General features: G+C 43.4%; 1 protein-coding gene across 2 annotated transcripts in view; it reads right to left on the bottom strand.

Annotated features, from left to right (window-relative positions):
- The window catches only part of cfap299 (cilia and flagella associated protein 299), a 969734-nt gene that overhangs the window by 167406 nt on the left and 783511 nt on the right, over window positions 1-18817 (bottom strand). For both annotated transcript variants that reach the window (XM_078543845.1, XM_078543837.1), the window contains one exon: window positions 8377-8519. In XM_078543845.1, the coding sequence (XP_078399971.1) occupies window positions 8377-8519 (143 nt within the window). The remainder of the gene's footprint in view (window positions 1-8376; window positions 8520-18817) is intronic.

Below are 18817 nucleotides of genomic sequence, written 5' to 3'. Positions count from 1 at the left end.
AATAAGCTGATAGTGCATTAATTAGCCAGGCTGGACTTGCACTGCTTGTCACTTTGTTGGGTGAATGCCAATGGTGTAGCTGCAATGAAACTGCTTACATAGAGGTGTAAAACAAAAACAGAATTACCTGGAAAAACTCAGCAAGTCTGGCAGCATCGGTGGAGCAGAAAAGAGTCGACGTTTCGAGTCCACATGACCCTTCAACAGAACTGAGTATTGTTAGGAGAGGGGTGAAATATAAGCTGGTTTAAGGTGGGGGGCGGGGGGAGAGAAGTTGAGGGTGGGGTGGTTGTAGGGACAAGCAAGCAGTGATAGGAGCAGATAATCAAAAGATGTCACAGACAAAAGGATCAAAGAGGTGTTGAAGGTGGTGATATTATCGAAGAAAAGTGCTAATTAAGAATGGATGGCAGGACACTCAAGGTACAGCTCTAGTGGGGGTGGGGTGGAAAGACTGACAAAGTATTAGTTGTATATTTAAAAATAATGGAAATAGGTGGGAAAAGAAAAATCTATATAAATTATTGAAAAAAACAAAAGGGAGGGGGAAGAAATGGGATGGGGATGGGGGGAGGGCGTTTAAGATCTAAAGTTGTTGAATTCAATATTCAGCCCGGAAGGCTGTAAAGTGCCTAGTCGGAAGATGAGGTGCTGTTCCTCCAGTTTGCGTTGGGCTTCACTGGAACAATGCAGCAAGCCAAGGACAGACATGTGGGCAAGAGAGCAGGGTGCAGTGTTAAAATGGCAAGCGACAGAGAGGTTTGGGTCTTTCTTGTGGACAGACCACAGGTGTTCTGCAAAGTGGTCGCCCAGTTTGCGTTTGGTCTCTCCAATGTAGAGGAGACTGCATTGGGAGCAACGAATGCAGTAGACTAAGTTAGGGGAAATGCAAGTGAAATGCTGCTTCACTTGAAAGGAGTGTTTGGGTCCTTGGACGGTGAGGAGAGAGGAAGTGAAGGGGCAGGTGTTGCATCTTCTGCGTGGGCATGTGGAGGTGCCATAGGTGGAGGTTGAGGAGTAGGGGGTGATGGAGGAGTGGACCAGGGTGTCCCGGAGGGAACGATCCCTACGGAATGCCGCCGGGGGGGTGAAGGGAAGATGTGTTTGGTGGTGGCATCATGCTGGAGTTGGCGGAAATGGCGGAGGATGATCCTTTGAATGCGGAGGCTGGTGGGGTGATAAGTGAGGACAAGGGGGACCCTATCATGTTTCTGGGAGGGAGGAGAAGGCGTGAGGGCGGATGTGCGGGAGCTGGGCCGGACACGGTTGAGGGCCCTGTCAACGACCGTGGGTGGAAAACCTCGATTAAGGAAGAAGGAGGACATGTCAGAGGAACTGTTTTTGAAGGTAGCGTCATCAGAAGAGATGCGACGGAGGCGAAGGAACTGAGAGAATGGGATGGAGTCCTTACAGGAAGCGGGGTGTGAGGAGCTGTAGTCGAGGTAGCTGTGGGAGTCGGTAGGCTTGTAATGGATATTGGTGGACAGTCTATCATCAGAAATTGAGACAGAGAGGTCAAGGAAGGGAAGAGAAGTGTCAGAGATGGACCATGTGAAAATGATGGAGGGGTGGAGATTAGAAGCAAAATTAATAAATTTTTCCAGGTCCTGACGAGAGCATGAAGCAGCATCGAAGTAATCATCGATGTACCGGAGAAAGAGTTGTGGGAGGGGGCCGGAGTAGGACTGGAACAAGGAATGTTCCACATACCCCATAAAGAGACAGGCATAGCTGGGGCCCATGCAGGAAACAATCACTGACCTCATCTCCTCTGGAGATCTTCCTCCCACAGCTTCCAACCTGACAGTCGCCCAACCTCGGACAGCCCGCTTCTACCTCCTACCCAAAATCCACAAACAGAACTGTCCCGGCAGACCGATCGTGTCAGCCTGTTCCTGCCCCACGGAACTAATTTCTCGTTATCTTGACTCCCTTCTCTCTCCCCTTGTCCAGTCCCTTCCCACCTACATCCGTGATTCCTCTGACACCTTACGTCACATCAACAATTTCCAGTTCCCTGGCCCCAACAGCTTCCTCTTCACCATGGACGTCCAATCCCTCTACACCTCCATCCCCCACCAGGATGGTCTGAGGGCCCTTAGCTTCTTCCTTAAACAGAGGCCCGAACAGTCCCCATCCACCACTACTCTCCTCCGTCTGGCTGAACTTGTTCTCACACTGAACAATTTCTCCTTTAACTCCTCTCACTTCCTCCAAATAAAAGGTGTGGCTATGGGTACCCGCATGGGCCCCAGCTATGCCTGTCTCTTTATGGGGTATGTGGAACATTCCTTGTTCCAGTCCTACTCTGGCCCCCTCCCACAACTCTTTCTCCGGTACATCGATGATTACTTCGGTGCTGCTTCATGCTCTCGTCGGGACCTGGAAAAATTTATTAATTTTGCTTCTAATCTCCACCCCTCCATCATTTTCACATGGTCCATCTCTGACACTTCTCTTCCCTTCCTTGACCTCTCTGTCTCAATTTCTGATGATAGACTGTCCACCAATATCCATTACAAGCCTACCGACTCCCACAGCTACCTCGACTACAGCTCCTCACACCCCGCTTCCTGTAAGGACTCCATCCCATTCTCTCAGTTCCTTCGCCTCCGTCGCATCTCTTCTGATGACGCTACCTTCAAAAACAGTTCCTCTGACATGTCCTCCTTCTTCCTTTACCGAGGTTTTCCACCCACGGTCGTTGACAAGGCCCTCAACCGTGTCCGGCCCAGCTCCCGCGCATCCGCCCTCACGCCTTCTCCTCCCTCCCAGAAACATGATAGGGTCCCCCTTGTCCTCACTTATCACCCCACCAGCCTCCACATTCAAAGGATCATCCTCCGCCATTTCCGCCAACTCCAGCATGATGCCACCACCAAACACATCTTCCCTTCACCCCCCCTGGCCGCATTCCGTAGAGATCGTTCCCTCCGGGACACCCTGGTCCACTCCTCCATCACCCCCTACTCCTCAACCTCCACCTATGGCACCTCCACATGCCCACGCAGAAGATGCAACACCTGCCCCTTCACTTCCTCTCTCCTCACCGTCCAAGGGCCCAAACACTCCTTTCAAGTGAAGCAGCATTTCACTTGCATTTCCCCTAACTTAGTCTACTGCATTCGTTGCTCCCAATGCAGTCTCCTCTACATTGGAGAGACCAAACGCAAACTAGGTGACCGCTTTGCAGAACACCTGCGGTCTGTCCGCAAGAAAGACCCAAACCTCTCTGTCGCTTGCCATTTTAACACTCCACCCTGCTCTCTTGCCCACATGTCTGTCCTTGGCTTGCTGCATTGTTCCAGTGAAGCCCAACGCAAACTGGAGGAACAGCACCTCATCTTCCGACTAGGCACTTTACAGCCTTCCGGGCTGAATATTGAATTCAACAACTTTAGATCTTAAACTCCCTCCCCCCATCCCCACCCCGTTTCTTCCCCCTCCCTTTTGTTTTTTTCAATAATTTATATAGATTTTTCTTTTCCCACCTATTTCCATTATTTTTAAATCTACAACTAATACCTTGTCAGTCTTTCCACCCCACCCCCACTAGAGCTGTACCTTGAGTGTCCTGCCATCCATTCTTAATTAGCACTTTTCTTCGATAATATCACCACCTTCAACACCTCTTTGATCCTTTTGTCTGTGACATCTTTTGAATATCTGCTCCTATCACTGCTTGCTTGTCCCTACAACCACCCCACCCTCAACTTCTCTCCCCCCGCCCCCCACCTTAAACCAGCTTATATTTCACCCCTCTCCTAACTATACTCAGTTCTGTTGAAGGGTCATGTGGACTCGAAACGTCGACTCTTTTCTTCTCCACTGATGCTGCCAGACCTGCTGAGTTTTTCCAGGTAATTTTGTTTTTGTTTTGGATTCCAGCATCCGCAGTAGTTTTTTGTTTTACATAGAGGTGTAGCTAGGTCTGGAGCACAGTTCAACTCCCCAGATGGAATGTGCCCAACTTGTAAATATTTTCAGGGCTCTTCCCTGAACAATTTCAGAATTTCTGACTTAGCTTACCTACATGTTGCAATATACCCCTCTTCATATTGAAAAACAGAAAAAGTTGGAAACACACTGATGATAAGTCAGCATCTGCCAAGCTTTCCTGTTTAAGTTTCAGATTTCAGTTTTAGCCACCTGCTCAATCTATGTATTTTCCCCTCACCGCCTCTGTCCCCCCTCCTCTCTATTCCTTCTCCCCTCCCACCTCCCTGCTTCCTCTACATCCATTCTCCTCCCAACTCCACTTCACCATGCACCTCCCTCTTCCCCATTTCTCCTCTCATCTTTTCCTCTTCCTCCTCATGCCCATTCTCCTCCTCTTTTATCCTCCCCTATTTTCTCCCCCCTCTTTCTCCACTCTCCTCCTCCCTCCTCAGCATGTGCATGTAGGCTGTTGACTGCTGGAGATGATCAGAAGCTAGAAGGGCACTTATAGAGGAGAATGTTGTGGGACAGAGGACTCCTAAACTAAATATTGCTCTTTTAAGTTTCTGATCTCTGCAAGAGACGTGAACTGAGGAGACTGTGGTTAGCTTCAGAGTCAGCTGTTCTTCCAGCTCCAATGTAAACACAAAGGGAGCCAGGAAACTGATTGCCATTCGAAAAATGGATGGTTGGTGACTCGGGCCCACTATTGTGTTTGATCCCTTAAAATTATGCTTTCCACCATGCCCGAGATTCAGTAAGTCACAAATTCTACCATACATGACACCTTTTAAACTGTACTTACTTCCATGTCAGAGATCCCTTATGCAACACAAGCTCCTCTGTTAACCCATGTGACAAAAGTGCAGGAATATTTCACTAAAGCAATACCCTCTTTTCAGGAGTGGCACCTCAGTTTTGCATTTCCCATTGAAGTCAAAAACCACTTCCATCCACAAAACAGATAGGGACAGCTAGATATCATCAAGGGGAAAACACCACAAAGCTACCCAATCAAATTACTGAAATGTTTTTGAAACCCATCAATCTTGGAACTAGCAGTAATCACATGGTGAACCAATCAAGCAATTCAAACATTATTAAAAAATACTCTGAGCCATTATTTTCCTTCTGCACTAATGTCAGTCAAACAGCCTGCCTATGCTCAGGCTGGATTGACATGTGAAGAATTCAGAGTTGGTGAGGAGCCAGAAGACACAACAGCAATGGGGCTCCAGAGTAATTCAGAGATCACATTCCTTCAGGACAGGAGGCTAAAAAAATGATCTCAACAAATAAAGAAAAAAGTGCAATAAAGGGAACCAGGAAGAGAAGTGCGTTCATGAGATTAAGAACATTATTCAGGTGGAGGATAAACACCAATAAAGAATGATTGGGCTGAATGGTCTGTTCTTGTTTTGTAATTTCTATGTAAGAAGGGTATCCATTGTGGTCCACACATCTGCCTGAAGCACAAGGGCCCTTCCTCTTGCCATTTAATAATTGCAGACAGCAAGGTGGAAAGAAAATTCCACATTTGAAATGATGAGACAAGAGTAGGGTATGGAGCCTCTTTTTATAATATAGTCCATGCAGCAAACCAAAGTGAGAATGCTGCCTCTTTCAAGTGTATCTCAAGAAAATGGCAAACTTGTTGCTGAAATGGAGATATATTCTTGTAGCTATTTTTTAACTCCACCACCAACAATTTATAGCGAAACCACAATGAAAGATCACTTTTCATTCATTAAAGAGCACCACTACAAGAAAGGTTGCTGGTTGCTATAATTTTAACCAATGCCATAAAAAACTGAACAAATTGAAAAAGGCGGTTCACAGAATAGGCTTATTTCTTTACTTTATATTTTTGATTAAAAACTGTGGTTGGGGAGGGGAATTGGCGAGGATATCACCAATTGTTGCATTAATCCACCTATGAAAGCAGGGTGAGCAACTGTTGTGGAGAAAATTAAGGGAAACTCTGGCATGATGGTGTATTAGAGCAGTGGAGGGTGGTTGGGGGCGGGGGGGGGGGGGGGGGGGGGTGCGGGGGGCACAGGGTGGGGTGGGGATTGGGCAAGGGGTGGTTCTGAGGGGGCACGACCAGGAGGAGAGCAGGTGCTGCATGCGCGTGAGACATAAAGTTCCAAAAAAAAGCGTCTCAGATGCATGCAACCCAGGACACGGGTCAGTGGCCTCAAATATAGGACAATGCTGAAAAATAAAGGCCATTTGGTCACCCTTCATGAAACTGACATTCTTGACTGCCTGTATAGTGTAAATTATACAATCTGCCTTTCCACTTGAAAGGATAAAAATGTATTTTAGTGCTTCCATGTTTGCTCAAACAGTTACAACTTCTGGATCGGCTGTCAATTAAGTGCAAGCATACTTTTATATCTTTTCAAAAGCACTGACACAAAAATTCAGATAAACAGAGTAATCAAAGACGTTTCATGCAATATGTTGCACAAGTCAACATTCAAAAGTTTTTGAGGTCACCTAGACGACTTTATCAAATACGCATTCATCAACTGCCTTGGCGCAAGCTCTGGAATTCCCTCCTTACATCCCTCCACTTCTCTCTCCTCCTTTAAGAAACTCCTTTGATCTCATATCTACATGCTGCCACTTGGCAACATCATCTGAAAACACAATGCCAAGTTTCACACTTATGCTGAGAACACTCTCTACTGCATGACCTGCCTTCTTGATCACTCCACTGCTTCTGATTTGCCATACTGCTTGTCTGACACTTAGTACTTGATAAGCAATAACTTTCTCCAATTAAATATTGGGAAGATTAAAGCCATTGTCTTTGGTCTCTATCACAACTCCTGTGCCGTATTCACTGATTCTATTCCTCTTCCTTTCCACTGTCTGATGGTGAACTAGACTGCTCACAACCTTGAGATCCTATATGACACTGAGCTGAGTTCCAGAATCCATATTGTCTTTGGTCATCACCAGGGTCGCCTACTTCCACCTTTGTGAAATCTCCTGTCTCCACCTCGCCCTCAGCTCTTTTTCTGCTGAAAGCTTCAACCATGTTTATGTCACCTCTAGGTTTGAGTATTCCACTTGGCTGCACCCTCTGTAAACTTGAGCTCATCCAAAACTCTGCTGCCTACATCCTAACTTGCACAATTTCTATTCACCATCATCCCTGTGCTTATTGACCTACATTGACTCTCAATCCAGCAACAACTTGACATTAAAATTCTCATCCTTGTTTTCAAATCCCACCATGGTATCTCCTTTTAGGAGGAAACTGTTCCCACTCATAAAAGGATTGTGAATGAGAGGGCAAAGATTTAAAGTGATTTGCAAAAGAAGCAAATGTGTTGTGAGAAAAAACCTTTTCCACACAATGACTGGTTTGAGTCTGGAATGCACTGCCTGGAAGTATGGTGGAGGAAGGTTCAACTGAGGCATTCAAGAGGGCATTATTTGAATAGAAACAATGTGTAAGAGTATGGAGAAAAGGCAGGAGAATGACACTAAGTCATGATGCTCATTTGGAGAGCTGGTGCAGACACGATGGGCCGAATGGCCTCCTTCTACGCCTTAACAATTTTGTGCATCTTTCTTTTTCTGTAATCTCTGCCAGCCCTACAACTCTCTAAGATATGTGGGCTGCTCTAAATTCTGGCTTCTTGCACATCTTCGATTTTAATCACTCCACCAGCAGCGACTGTGCCTTCAGTTGCTTAAGCTCTAAGCTCTTGAATTTCTTCCATAAACCTCTCTGCCTCTCTATCTCTCTGACCACCTTAAAATCTAACTTTTTGACCAAGCTTTTGACCACAGGTCTTAATATCTTCTTACATGGCTCACTGTTAAATTTTTGTTTGATAACACTTCTGTGAAGTGCCTTGAGACATTTTACTGCAATTTTAATGGAGGTTGCTGTTGTTATTGTTGACGAAGGGGCCAGGAGCTGGCGTATATAACTCATGTTTTCCCTGCAAGGCATATCCTGGTACATTTGTAGCGTTTAGGTGCCTTTTCCACAAATGTTTGGAATTATTGCTGGTGTTTACTGCATTAACTCATTTATGATAATCGAAGAAAATTCAAGTGCTATAGATAAATGTCACTGTAAGGTAAGCTAATAAAGCTTTGGTAACTGATATGTTGGTAACTATAGATAAGCATATTCTCTCCTTCATCTTTCATGGTACTTTATCAGTTTTGTGGGCATTCCCTGATGGTCGATTTTGAATTACTATCATTAAGTTACTGTTAGGAAATCCTGTAGCATCACTGACCAAAACGATTGGTATATGAAACCACAGATGAGGAATGATTGGGAGATTATTAGTTATGCAGGACATTATAGTTTGTAGATGATGAAGATGAGCAAAATGCGAAACTAACTAACTAAAAATGCCACCAACAGTGTCACCAATCCAGGAGTATAATCCGTAAGTGTACCTTAGATCTGTTGACCGTGGCAATAGTTTCTTCTTTCCACCAAAATGCCCTTCAAATTGTTCTGTCTTGAGTCTATGTGAGTAATCAATATACCCAGAGATCTCTTGGCCATGAGAATTGTAGTCTCGGATGAAAATTATAGACTGAAAATTAGAAAATAGGGATTTTTGTATTAAAGCCTAAAATGTAAAATTAAATTGAGCAGAGTTAATAAACTATTAAATATATTTCATTTAAAAACGGTTGTAGGAACTTCAAGATGTTATTTTATTGGTACCCTGTGTTTGTTTATACACATACAATCACTCATGAAACAGACTTAGAACGCAGTAACAGGTATTATCCAAATCATGATAACGTTTCGAGTCTGTATGACTCTTCAGCAGAACTAAGGAAAAATAGAAATGAGATGAAATATAAGCTGGTTGAGGTGGGTGGGACAGGTAGAGCTGGATAGATGGCCAGTGATAGGTGGAGTCAAAGAAGAGATTGCCAAAGATGTCATAGACAAAAGGACAAAGGGGTGTCGACGGTGGTGATATTAGCTATGGAATGTGCTAATGGTGACATTGAGGGTAGAAAGCAGGACGAGCAAGTGACAGATAGCCCTAGTGGGGGTGGGGTAGGGGGAAGGGATCGAAATGGGCTAAAAGGTGGAGATAAAACAATGACTGGAAATACATTTAAAAATAATAGAAATAGGTGGGAAAATAAAAAAATATATGAAAAAAATATATATATATTTAAAAAAAACAAAACTTATTGGAAAAAGGGGGATCAGAAAGGGGGTGTGGATGGAGGAGAGAGTTCATGATCTGAAGTTGTTGAACTCAATGTTAAGTCCGGAAGACTGCAAAGTGCCTAATCTGAAGATGAGGTACTGTTCCTCCAGTTTGCGTTGAGCTTCACTGGAACATTGCAGCAGGCCAAGGACGGACATGTGGGCTTGAGAGCAGGGTGGTGTGTTGAAATGGCAAGCGACAGGGAGGTCCGGGTCATGCTTGCGGTCAGACCGGAGGTGTTCTGCAAAGCGGTCACCCAGTCTGCGTTTGGTCTCTCCAATGTAGAGGAGACCACATTGGGAACAGCGAATGCAGTAGACTAAATTGAGGGAAGTGCTGCTTCACTTGAAAGGACTGTTTAGGCCCTTGGACGGTGAGGAGGGGGGAAGTAAAGTGGCAGGTGTTGCACCTTCTACGGTTGCTGGAAAAACTCAGCAGGTCTGACAGCATCTGCGGAGAGAGAAACAGAGTTAACATTTCAAGTCCGTATGGCCGGGTCTGAAGAAGGGTCGTACAGACTCGAAACGTTAATTCTGTTTCTCTCTCCACAGATGCTGTCGGACCTGCTGAGTTTTTCCAGTATTTTTTGTTTGTAAGAAAGATGTCTTCTATCTCACTTAATTTTATGGAAATTCAATATATCATGGACAAAAATGAGATATTATGAATAAAGTATTTGTTTGCCTTCAAATTTCTTACTACGGCAGTTTAATAAACATCTTTTTATGTTACTCTTTTCAGTTACAAAGGTTTGCAGAGCAGTGACTCAATTCTCATGGGAATTTGAAAGGTTCCCATAATTGATTCTATTAGGTTACTACACTGAACCAATAGTGATTCTGGTTTACCTACTTCATTTACAGGTGCTATTAATATTGGGCCAAAGAGGCTGCTGACACACAAGGGAGATCCAGTAGGGAGGGGTACCTCTATTATACACTGAACACAGAGCCCATGTCAAACATCTGAAACTAGAGTATGATGCATGATCAGTGTCATAAATTTTATGATCTTTCACCAGTCACCTCACTGACTAATCTATTCCAACAATAACAACTGGAACATGAAGACACTAATAGATTCTATGGGGAAAAGCAAAGTTGTTGGTGGGGGAGGGGTGGTGGTTGGACCTGACCCACCCAAGTAAAACAATGAATACAGACACAGAGGGAAAACAAAATAGTGAAATATTTACCAAAGTCTCTTTTCACATAGTTCACTGAAGCATTCCTTCTTTATAACTATTAATTTTACTATTTCTTGTGATTTTATACAAAAGTGTTTAAAGTAATATATGTTGATAATTGCAGTTAGTAAAAATCTAAAGAGTCTCTTCGGGCAGGATTTTTGAGATGATCAGGGCTTCCTGTCCTACTACCCAAAGAGTCGACTGAGAATGCATCCCCACCGATACCAACTGCCTCACAGCCATTTACAATCCGAGGAGCGTTAATTGGCCAGAGACAGGACTTCTGGCCCTCACTCAGGAGGAAGTCCCGCCTCAGAGAACTGCTGGCCAATCTGTAGGCCCAGCAGCGCCAATAGCAGTTATGGCCAGGACAGGGAGTACAAGTAGTCCCAGATTCATAGTCCCGGAGTCCAGGACCAGGTAAATGTGGGTGGTCTCAAGGCAGGATGTGAAGGTGAAGCCTGTGGAGGTGTGAAGAGAGGAAGGGGGCCTTGATGGAGAGGCAGGGAGAGGGAGCCCCCTTGGGGGAAGACCTCATGGGGGGGCACCTGAAGTGGGAATGAGGCCATTGAGATTGGTGCCCCTGCTTCCCTCCCATCTGAGACCTGAACAGTACAACTTGGTATGGATCCCCTCTGTCCCTGAATGCCTCCATCCAGCCTCAAAATTGGGGTTGGGAGGGAAATGGCTCTAAAGTAGTCATTAATTGCCCACTTAAAGGCCTCAGTTGGGGCAAAGGTGGGTGGGCTGGCCTACATCTCATCCCTCCTCCATAAAATTGCTGACAGGTCATGGTGGGTGGGAGGGCAGTGGGAAGGCCATGTGGGGAATTTCACGGGCTAACCACTCCCCTCTGAGTGCAAACCTGCCAGTGGGGACTGTAAAATTCGGCCCATTGTAAAATAATCTCACACAGATTACTCTGAAGCCTTATTATTATCTTTTTGACTGAAGTAAAAAATGGGATTCACTGACCAGAATTCCTACTTCCTGGCAAAGGAATCTAGACTGAGAGTAGACTCTAATTCTTTAAATATAAAAGACAGAACAAAAATAGCAATATACTCTGAAACAAAAGCATGAATTGCCCATAGCAAAAAAACAAATAATGAACTGTTTGCATAAAACAAATGTAAAACCAGCTTATCTATTATTGGGAATGATATATTATCTGGTGGCAGTTATACTGGAGTAAGAATCTTAAGCTAATAAAGCCATTTTTTCTCTCACCCTATGTTTTTATTGGGCAGGATTTTCCAGTTGTCGGGCGGGTGGACCCGGGAGCGGTTGGGATACGGCCCGCTACCCCCGATCGGCCCCCGACCGCGATTTCATGCTGGCTGTCCAATTAACAGCCATCCAGTGTGAAATACACACTGAGCAGCTCAGCGCTTCCAGGGTGGAGGCAGGAGGAGTGCGAGTGCTAAAGTCTGCACATACATGGAGGAGCGCGCACTGAAAGCTCCCTGAATGCACAGAGCTGCCTCAGGGAGCTGAAGAATTATACAAACAAAAAGAAAGATTTTAAAAATGAGACAAACATGTCCTCACGTGTGACTCAGTCACATGAACAGGGACATATTAAAAATGAAGTGTAAATTTTAAAAAAGAATTACTGCTGGAAACCTCGTTCCGCCCGTGGATGAGGTTTCATAAGAAATCTGAAGGCCGCCTGGCCGATTTGCACATCCGCCAACCATAAGGCTGGGCGGGCAGCGAAAAATAGCTTTCATTTATTTGATTAAGGCCCTTAATAGGTCTCTTAATTGTCAGCGGGCATGCTGCCAACTCTTACGCATGCCTGCCAACCGAAATATCGCACAAGTGCACGATGACGTCAGGACGCTCACCCAACGTCATCGTGTGCTATTTTACGCCTGATTGTGTCAGGTGTGCACACACCCACGGGACATAAAATCCTGCCCATTAACTTTATCGTCTATTTTTTGATAAACCTACCAGAGCATTCACAGTAATCTTAACGATTTGTTGCTTGACAACATGCAAAGGTCAGGCTAATCTGCAGTAAAGGATTATAAATATGCTACCAATAGGACTCTACCCGATGGTTCCATTGACAAATCTACTATCCAGTGCACAACAGAGCCATACAAGCTGGGAATTTCCCAGGTGTGATCCCTGATCGGGCTTGTGCTCAGTTAGCTCAAATCAGTTGGCATGACGACAAACTTATTACAATTAATTTAGGGCCTTGAACCACAGATGGGAAACAATTAGTTAGGATGTCTGTTCCTTAGCATTATCTTGTGTGATTGCTGGATAAGGACATAATTGAAACGTTTCTATTGGGTGAATAGTCTCCTGACACTCATTGGACATAACTTTCTAAGCATGTGCTGATAGTGGGTAAGGCTCCCTGCTGCCAGCATTCACTTTAAACCAATATTTGAACTTGGAAATGAATGCTATCTTGGACAAGGGTGAGACAAATGTGCATTTATTGTCAGAAATCCCCACCATCAGAACATCTAAAGTACTGGGATCATTTTAAGGTGCAAGATTTTGCTTGTTGAAATCGGAAGTGATTTCAAAAAAATATGTTTTTTTAATCGAGTTCTGTTGAAGCAATTGTCAACGGCTGATAATTTACTTTGTGTATCAAAAGTGAGAAAAAGAAGAACAAAACCTACTTAAGATCAACAGAATCTTTTCTGAAGCCGCGTTGTTTCTAAATAATCAGATTTTCAGTAAAAGGAATCTTTTGACTTATTTCACTTTAGAAAGAAAGATAGAGATAGCTAAGATCATTGAGCTCATGTGAAACCAAACACTAATACATCCCTCTTTCTGCCAAACAGATCCTATCAAGTACAGGATTGGCTGCTTTCCCAACAAGATACCCAAAATTTTGCCATTCAGCACAAATACAGAAATGAATTAGCCAGATGGAGGCAGCGTAATGGTTGGAAATGGAAAGTGTACAGATCATTTTTCTTAATATGTTATTAGCCACCCATGAAAGACGCAACTCAACAAAGCAAAACTAGAAGTTAAAGCCAAAACAAATGATCAAATAAAACTAGGGGAGAACCAACTTCGCCAATCTACATAAGTGCTTTAAAGGATCAATTTTCTAAACTGGATCTCAGTGAGGACAGAAAGAGTATCATTTAAATTATTTAAGCTATGCACTGCAATTTCACTCTATCCCCCACCCTAAATGCTTGTGCGCTATATTCAATGGGAGGGCTGCCCTTGCCACCCCAAGCTTGAAGTCCATTAGGCAATCCTGGTGAGCGTTGCACATTGTTACTCCAAGTTCCCCTCAAAGTGCAGCCCGCCAAGCCTTTTATGAGCTGTTGTGAAACACATTGGCATGCTTTCCCACCGACGTGGATGGATGATCCAGCGGAGGGGGGGGGGCAATTCCGACACGCTGGCCTGATAATGATATGCTGATGTATTACAATGAGGTTCCCAACGTCTGATGGCAGGAAACGTGGCCTGCTGTTGACAGGCTGAGCGGATGATCGCAAACTGGTTTCCCACTGTCATAAAACTGCTCACGTCATATTGTCCGCTCACGCCGACCGATCACGCTCGATGCCAGCGGGCACAGGAAATTCCATCCTCTATCTCTGGTGCAGTTTACATTTTTGAAAATAATAATGTACATGAACATACCTGAAATTCACTGTGTTCAATGGACTTCAATCTCAAGTTTTCTTATTAATAAGTAATTAATAAGTATAATAATAAGCAAAAGATAAATTCTTACCAATAAGTTTTCTTATTTTTGGAAAATAAATTTAGCCATGTTGTTACTATCAGCATACTCTCAAGTAAACAATCCTCTTTGTTGAAATTACTGCCATTTTCAAACAGTAAAATCTTTTACCTTAAAATGATCCCTGTGCTTTAGAGACTGTGATGGTAAAGCCAGCTTGGTAACGTCCAAGTTCATGTGTATTAGAATCAGCCAGCCACAAATGTACTTATACTGTCATTATAATAGCAATTTAGTACAAAAGGCAAACTGAAGTTTCCGAGGGGATCCTCTTTCACAATCCCATCTGATTTTGAGTGGAATCATAGTGGAAAATGAGGAAAAATGTAGACACGAGCCCTAAACGCATCACAAATCAGGATTTCCTTCCTTTATCCCTCCCATGATTGGAATAGCTGTTTCTTCCCTGCTTGCTGCATGCAAATGGTGGAATTCCTTCCCGTAAGGCCAATTTACCATTGTTTTCCAGGGCTGCCATAGGGAAGGAAGCGCTAAACTCTGGGAAGTGGCAATAAAAGCCGCTAGAAGCCCCTTGGTGGGAAAGGGCTTCGTAACAGCCCCCTCTTCCTTTAGTCTCGGGCATTTACCTGCTTAAGTCTTGGTCAAAGACCTCAGTTACTCACAGCCCAATCTTTGAGCCTCTTTTGGTGATGCAGCACCATCCACATTGCAGCACAGCAAGTGATGTTCCCTCTTGGCAGCAGGAATCATGCCAAAAACTGGTCATGCACAGTAAATGAACCCGATCTAAGGAAATGAGTAGGAGTTGGAGTGGATCCAGAGGGTCAGACAGAATTCCCAGCCTGCTGGAACTCCACCCTGAAGAGGAAGAATCCTGGCATCAATGTTAATTCAACACCATGTTGCTGGTGTAACAGGCATATTCCACTGGAATGATTATCTATTGTGAGGGACTAAGACCCCACCCTGTATATTTTTATAAAATATACATAGATATCCTCCTTGCTACTTCATAAACTTTAAAACTGAACAAGATCCATAAAATGGTTGAACCTTTGTCTGTCTGTGACTCCTGAACAAAAGAAGCTACGTTGCAGTTTCAGGGAAATCCATACCTCGTTATCTCTGAGAAGCCACTAACGACCACCTGTGGACTGCACAGCCCAACTTCAAAAAGAGCTATTCAAAGGCCATCTGCATTTGATAACCCACGTTGGCCAGAAAGATACTGATGGTCTGCTAAGACAAAGGGCCCTTTCTTTCAGTTTGTAATGGCTGAGAAATCTAGCAATCTTCAAAACCCAGCCACATTCCAAACGATGGATACACATCATTTGTTGGAGACCGGTGGAGAGGTAGGGGTCTTGTGACATAGGGCTCTGGCTTGTTGAACAAGTTAATAATGCCTTGCTGGGCGAAATAACTCAGTCATCTCTTTATCATCTGACTAGCAACTTCACAGAGAAGGAGCTCTGCCCAAGTGGAACATCTGGCCCCATCTACACTGTTTCTGCTGGAAATTCTGTACCATCACCTACAAGGCTGATTCATCACTGCGTGTCTATCTCATCTTGTGAAGTCAGCACTACTGGAAAAGTGAACTATACAGCACTGGGTTTCAGCCCGCTAACCTCTGTGAAGAAATATCTCATTGAACTTTGATTCTTGTCTCTGGAACCCATGTGAAACAATATTCATTTGCTTAGTGGTGTCTGTGCTGTAAAACCTTCTCTCTATCCCTCTTATTACTGTATGAATGTGAGGCGGTGTCATTGCGACCCTCCTTTCCCAGTGTTGAGTGTGTGAAAATAAACTAACCCATTGAGTTCATCCTATCTCGAGTTTGCTGTGGGGCTATTAACAGAAAATTGGATCATACCAAAACCGAGGGGTTGGAAAATACGCCACCGCTTATAAAGAAGGAAAAAAATCAAAACACCTTTCTGTTTACAGATGGGTGGTGATGGGAGAAATTGGTGCTGTTTAAATTAATACACCCTTGTTCGTAACACCCTGTTTAGTTCCAGTCAGTCTTCACAAAATGAAGATCTAAACATGCTTCAGCTTCAGCACAACCAGAAACCAATATGAATAAAATCTGATTTGCCATATTACTATCATTAATCCAAACTTCTGCCTCCCCATAAGCTTGTGTTTGTAATGGGGTTGTGTATATAACTGAGAAAAATTATCTATAATTATTGAGTGATCCAAATTCATCTGAAAATTGGAATTCCACTGTTTATGAACAGGCATGAGCATGGATATGACATTCTGAGTTTTAGATGAAATGAAGCATGCTCAACATAAACCACCGATTGTGTACGAAGCAGTATTGTTTAAGTAGTCTTAATAATAATATTGGTGTCTGTAGAGATTTAATTTTTTTCCTTGGAGGGCGAATGAGCCAATTCCAATAAAGCAAATCAGTGGTAATATTAAAAAGAGGATTCAAAGAAATATTTCATTATTTTCTCAATTTAGAAATAAATAATATATTCAGAGATTTTGGAATTCGCTTATAGTCTCCCAAAGAAATGCTTGAAAATTTAAGTTGTGAATAAATGAGCATGAGCAACATTATATTACAATATGATTTGTTTTGCAATCTAAATGCATATAAAAGATCATAAAAATTAAATAATATAAACATTCTCCACATAATGTCCCATAATAGAATTGGTTTCTTTCATGAGAGATGAGTGAAAAGGGTGCATGTTTACTTGACAAATAAATCTAAAACTAGAAGAGATAAAACTGGTAGGAGTATTTTATTTGAAGACTTGATTTGTTTCAACCGATGGGCTTCCTTGAAGATTGTGTTGCTCAATGTCAGTGCATTGACTTCAAGAAGCGAGATCTTCATTAATGAATTACAGAAATAATCTAGTCTTAAAGTATGGGAAATCAATTAACCATTTAACCAAATAATGGGGAGGTGGTGGCGTAGTGGTATTGTCACTGGACTAGTAATCCAGACACCCAGAGTAATGCTCTGGGGACCTGGATTTGAACCTCACCATAGCAGATTGTGGAATTTGAATTCAATAAAAATCTGGAATTAAAAGTATAATGATGACCATGAAGTGATTGTTGTAAAAACCTATCTGGTTCACTAATGTCCTTTAGGGAAGGAAACCTGCTATCCTTACCTGGTCTGGCCTGCATGTGACTCCACAGCAATGTGGTTGACTCATAAATGCCCTCTGAACAAGGGCAATTAGGAATGGGCAATAATCGCTGGCCTAGCCAGCGATGCCCACATCCCATAAATAAATTATCTGATTTGACTCCTTTCCTACTGCAAATTTAGATCATCACCTGGAAAATCTAATTAACCATCAATAGCAACTGTTGGTAAATATGCCAAGGCGAATCCCAAGAAGAACAACTTAGACTGATAAGCCAAATTCAACATTGTGTTGATCTGTAGCTGCAGGTGTATGAAAAGAATAACTGTATTTTGCTTAGCAGTGTTGATCTTCGCCCTGTCAAGGTTTAATTTCTTTCAGCCCAATTGGCCTGTTTTTCTGTGACCTTCCTTAAAAGTGTCAGCCAAACTCATGAAACAAATTTTCATTTCATGAAAGACATCAAAACATGATTGTTCATGACAAAATAAGAATTGTTGTAATTGCTGAAAACCTTGAAACCAAACCAGATCAAATTTCTAGATTAAAAGCGAACGGGAACTGAACAAAAACTAAAGAAAAACTCTCAAACCCGCTAAGCAAGTAGATAATAGTGTTTGAAAAAAGCACCATTAATATTTTGACTAAATAGCATGATTGCTACTGATACTGGAGACTAGTAGAAAAGGAACTAAACATATTTAACTGAATACTCCTTAATAGTGCAAGGAAAGAGAAAGTCTGGTGCTTTGAAGAGTTAATCAACAATTTTTCTCAGCTATCTCAGTGATCAGGGAGAAATTTCACAAACCGTTTAGTTTTTGAAGTTTTACTTGTGCTTATTTGCCTTCATAAGGGTATTAAATAGGTGTAGGGAAGTTTAGCATGGTTCATATTTAGTTAGAAAAAAAATTGAATTATGGGATAAATGTCTTTTTACATTCTGTTCTTTAATGTGTCTGTGATTACTTAATTTACCAAACCTACTTGAAATGAAGAACAGTAGATTAGAAATAGTCAGGTCATTTATTGCATTGTTTTATTATTATTTGCTATGGATTCACTGTCTAATGTTGTCACACATTGAGCCACGAGCATAACTGCTCTTGAACTTGTTATTTTGATTCGGAACAGGTGTCCACAGTCTTGTCCCAACCCGATATGAGCAGAATTTTCTGGCCAGTGGGCAGAGCAGGAGCGGGCGCTGACCAGATCGCCACCCGAGATCAGGTCCGCGCCGCCAATTTACGTGGGTTGACCAATTAAGGCGCACCCAACGTGAATCGTGGCTCCTGAGGACAGCGGGAGTGGGTGGGCGGCGGCGGGACTGCAATGACTATCGGGTCCAATGGCGACCTGGAGGCCTGTTTTAAAAAGCGGCTGCAGCCTTTCAAAGGCTGTCAAACATGGCTACTGGAAGGGGTCCTCAGAGAGCTGCTGGTGAGCAGGTCAGGCAGGAGTGTAGGGCAGGGCAGGGGACCACTGTGCCCCTCATTTTTCTGACGATTGCCTTGCTGCCCTCCTCGAGGAGGCGGCAGCATAGTGGGAGGTCCTCGTACCCCAGGATGGGAGGAGGAGGCCCCCCCACATGACCAAACGCGCCTGGGAGGAGGTGGCGGAGGTGGTGAGC

The sequence above is a fragment of the Cetorhinus maximus genome, chromosome 1, assembly GCF_964194155.1.
Source record: "Cetorhinus maximus chromosome 1, sCetMax3.hap1.1, whole genome shotgun sequence".
Taxonomy (NCBI): domain Eukaryota; kingdom Metazoa; phylum Chordata; class Chondrichthyes; order Lamniformes; family Cetorhinidae; genus Cetorhinus; species Cetorhinus maximus.
The sequence above is the reverse complement of the archived record's forward strand: the minus strand, read 5'-3'. Positions and strand labels throughout refer to the sequence as shown.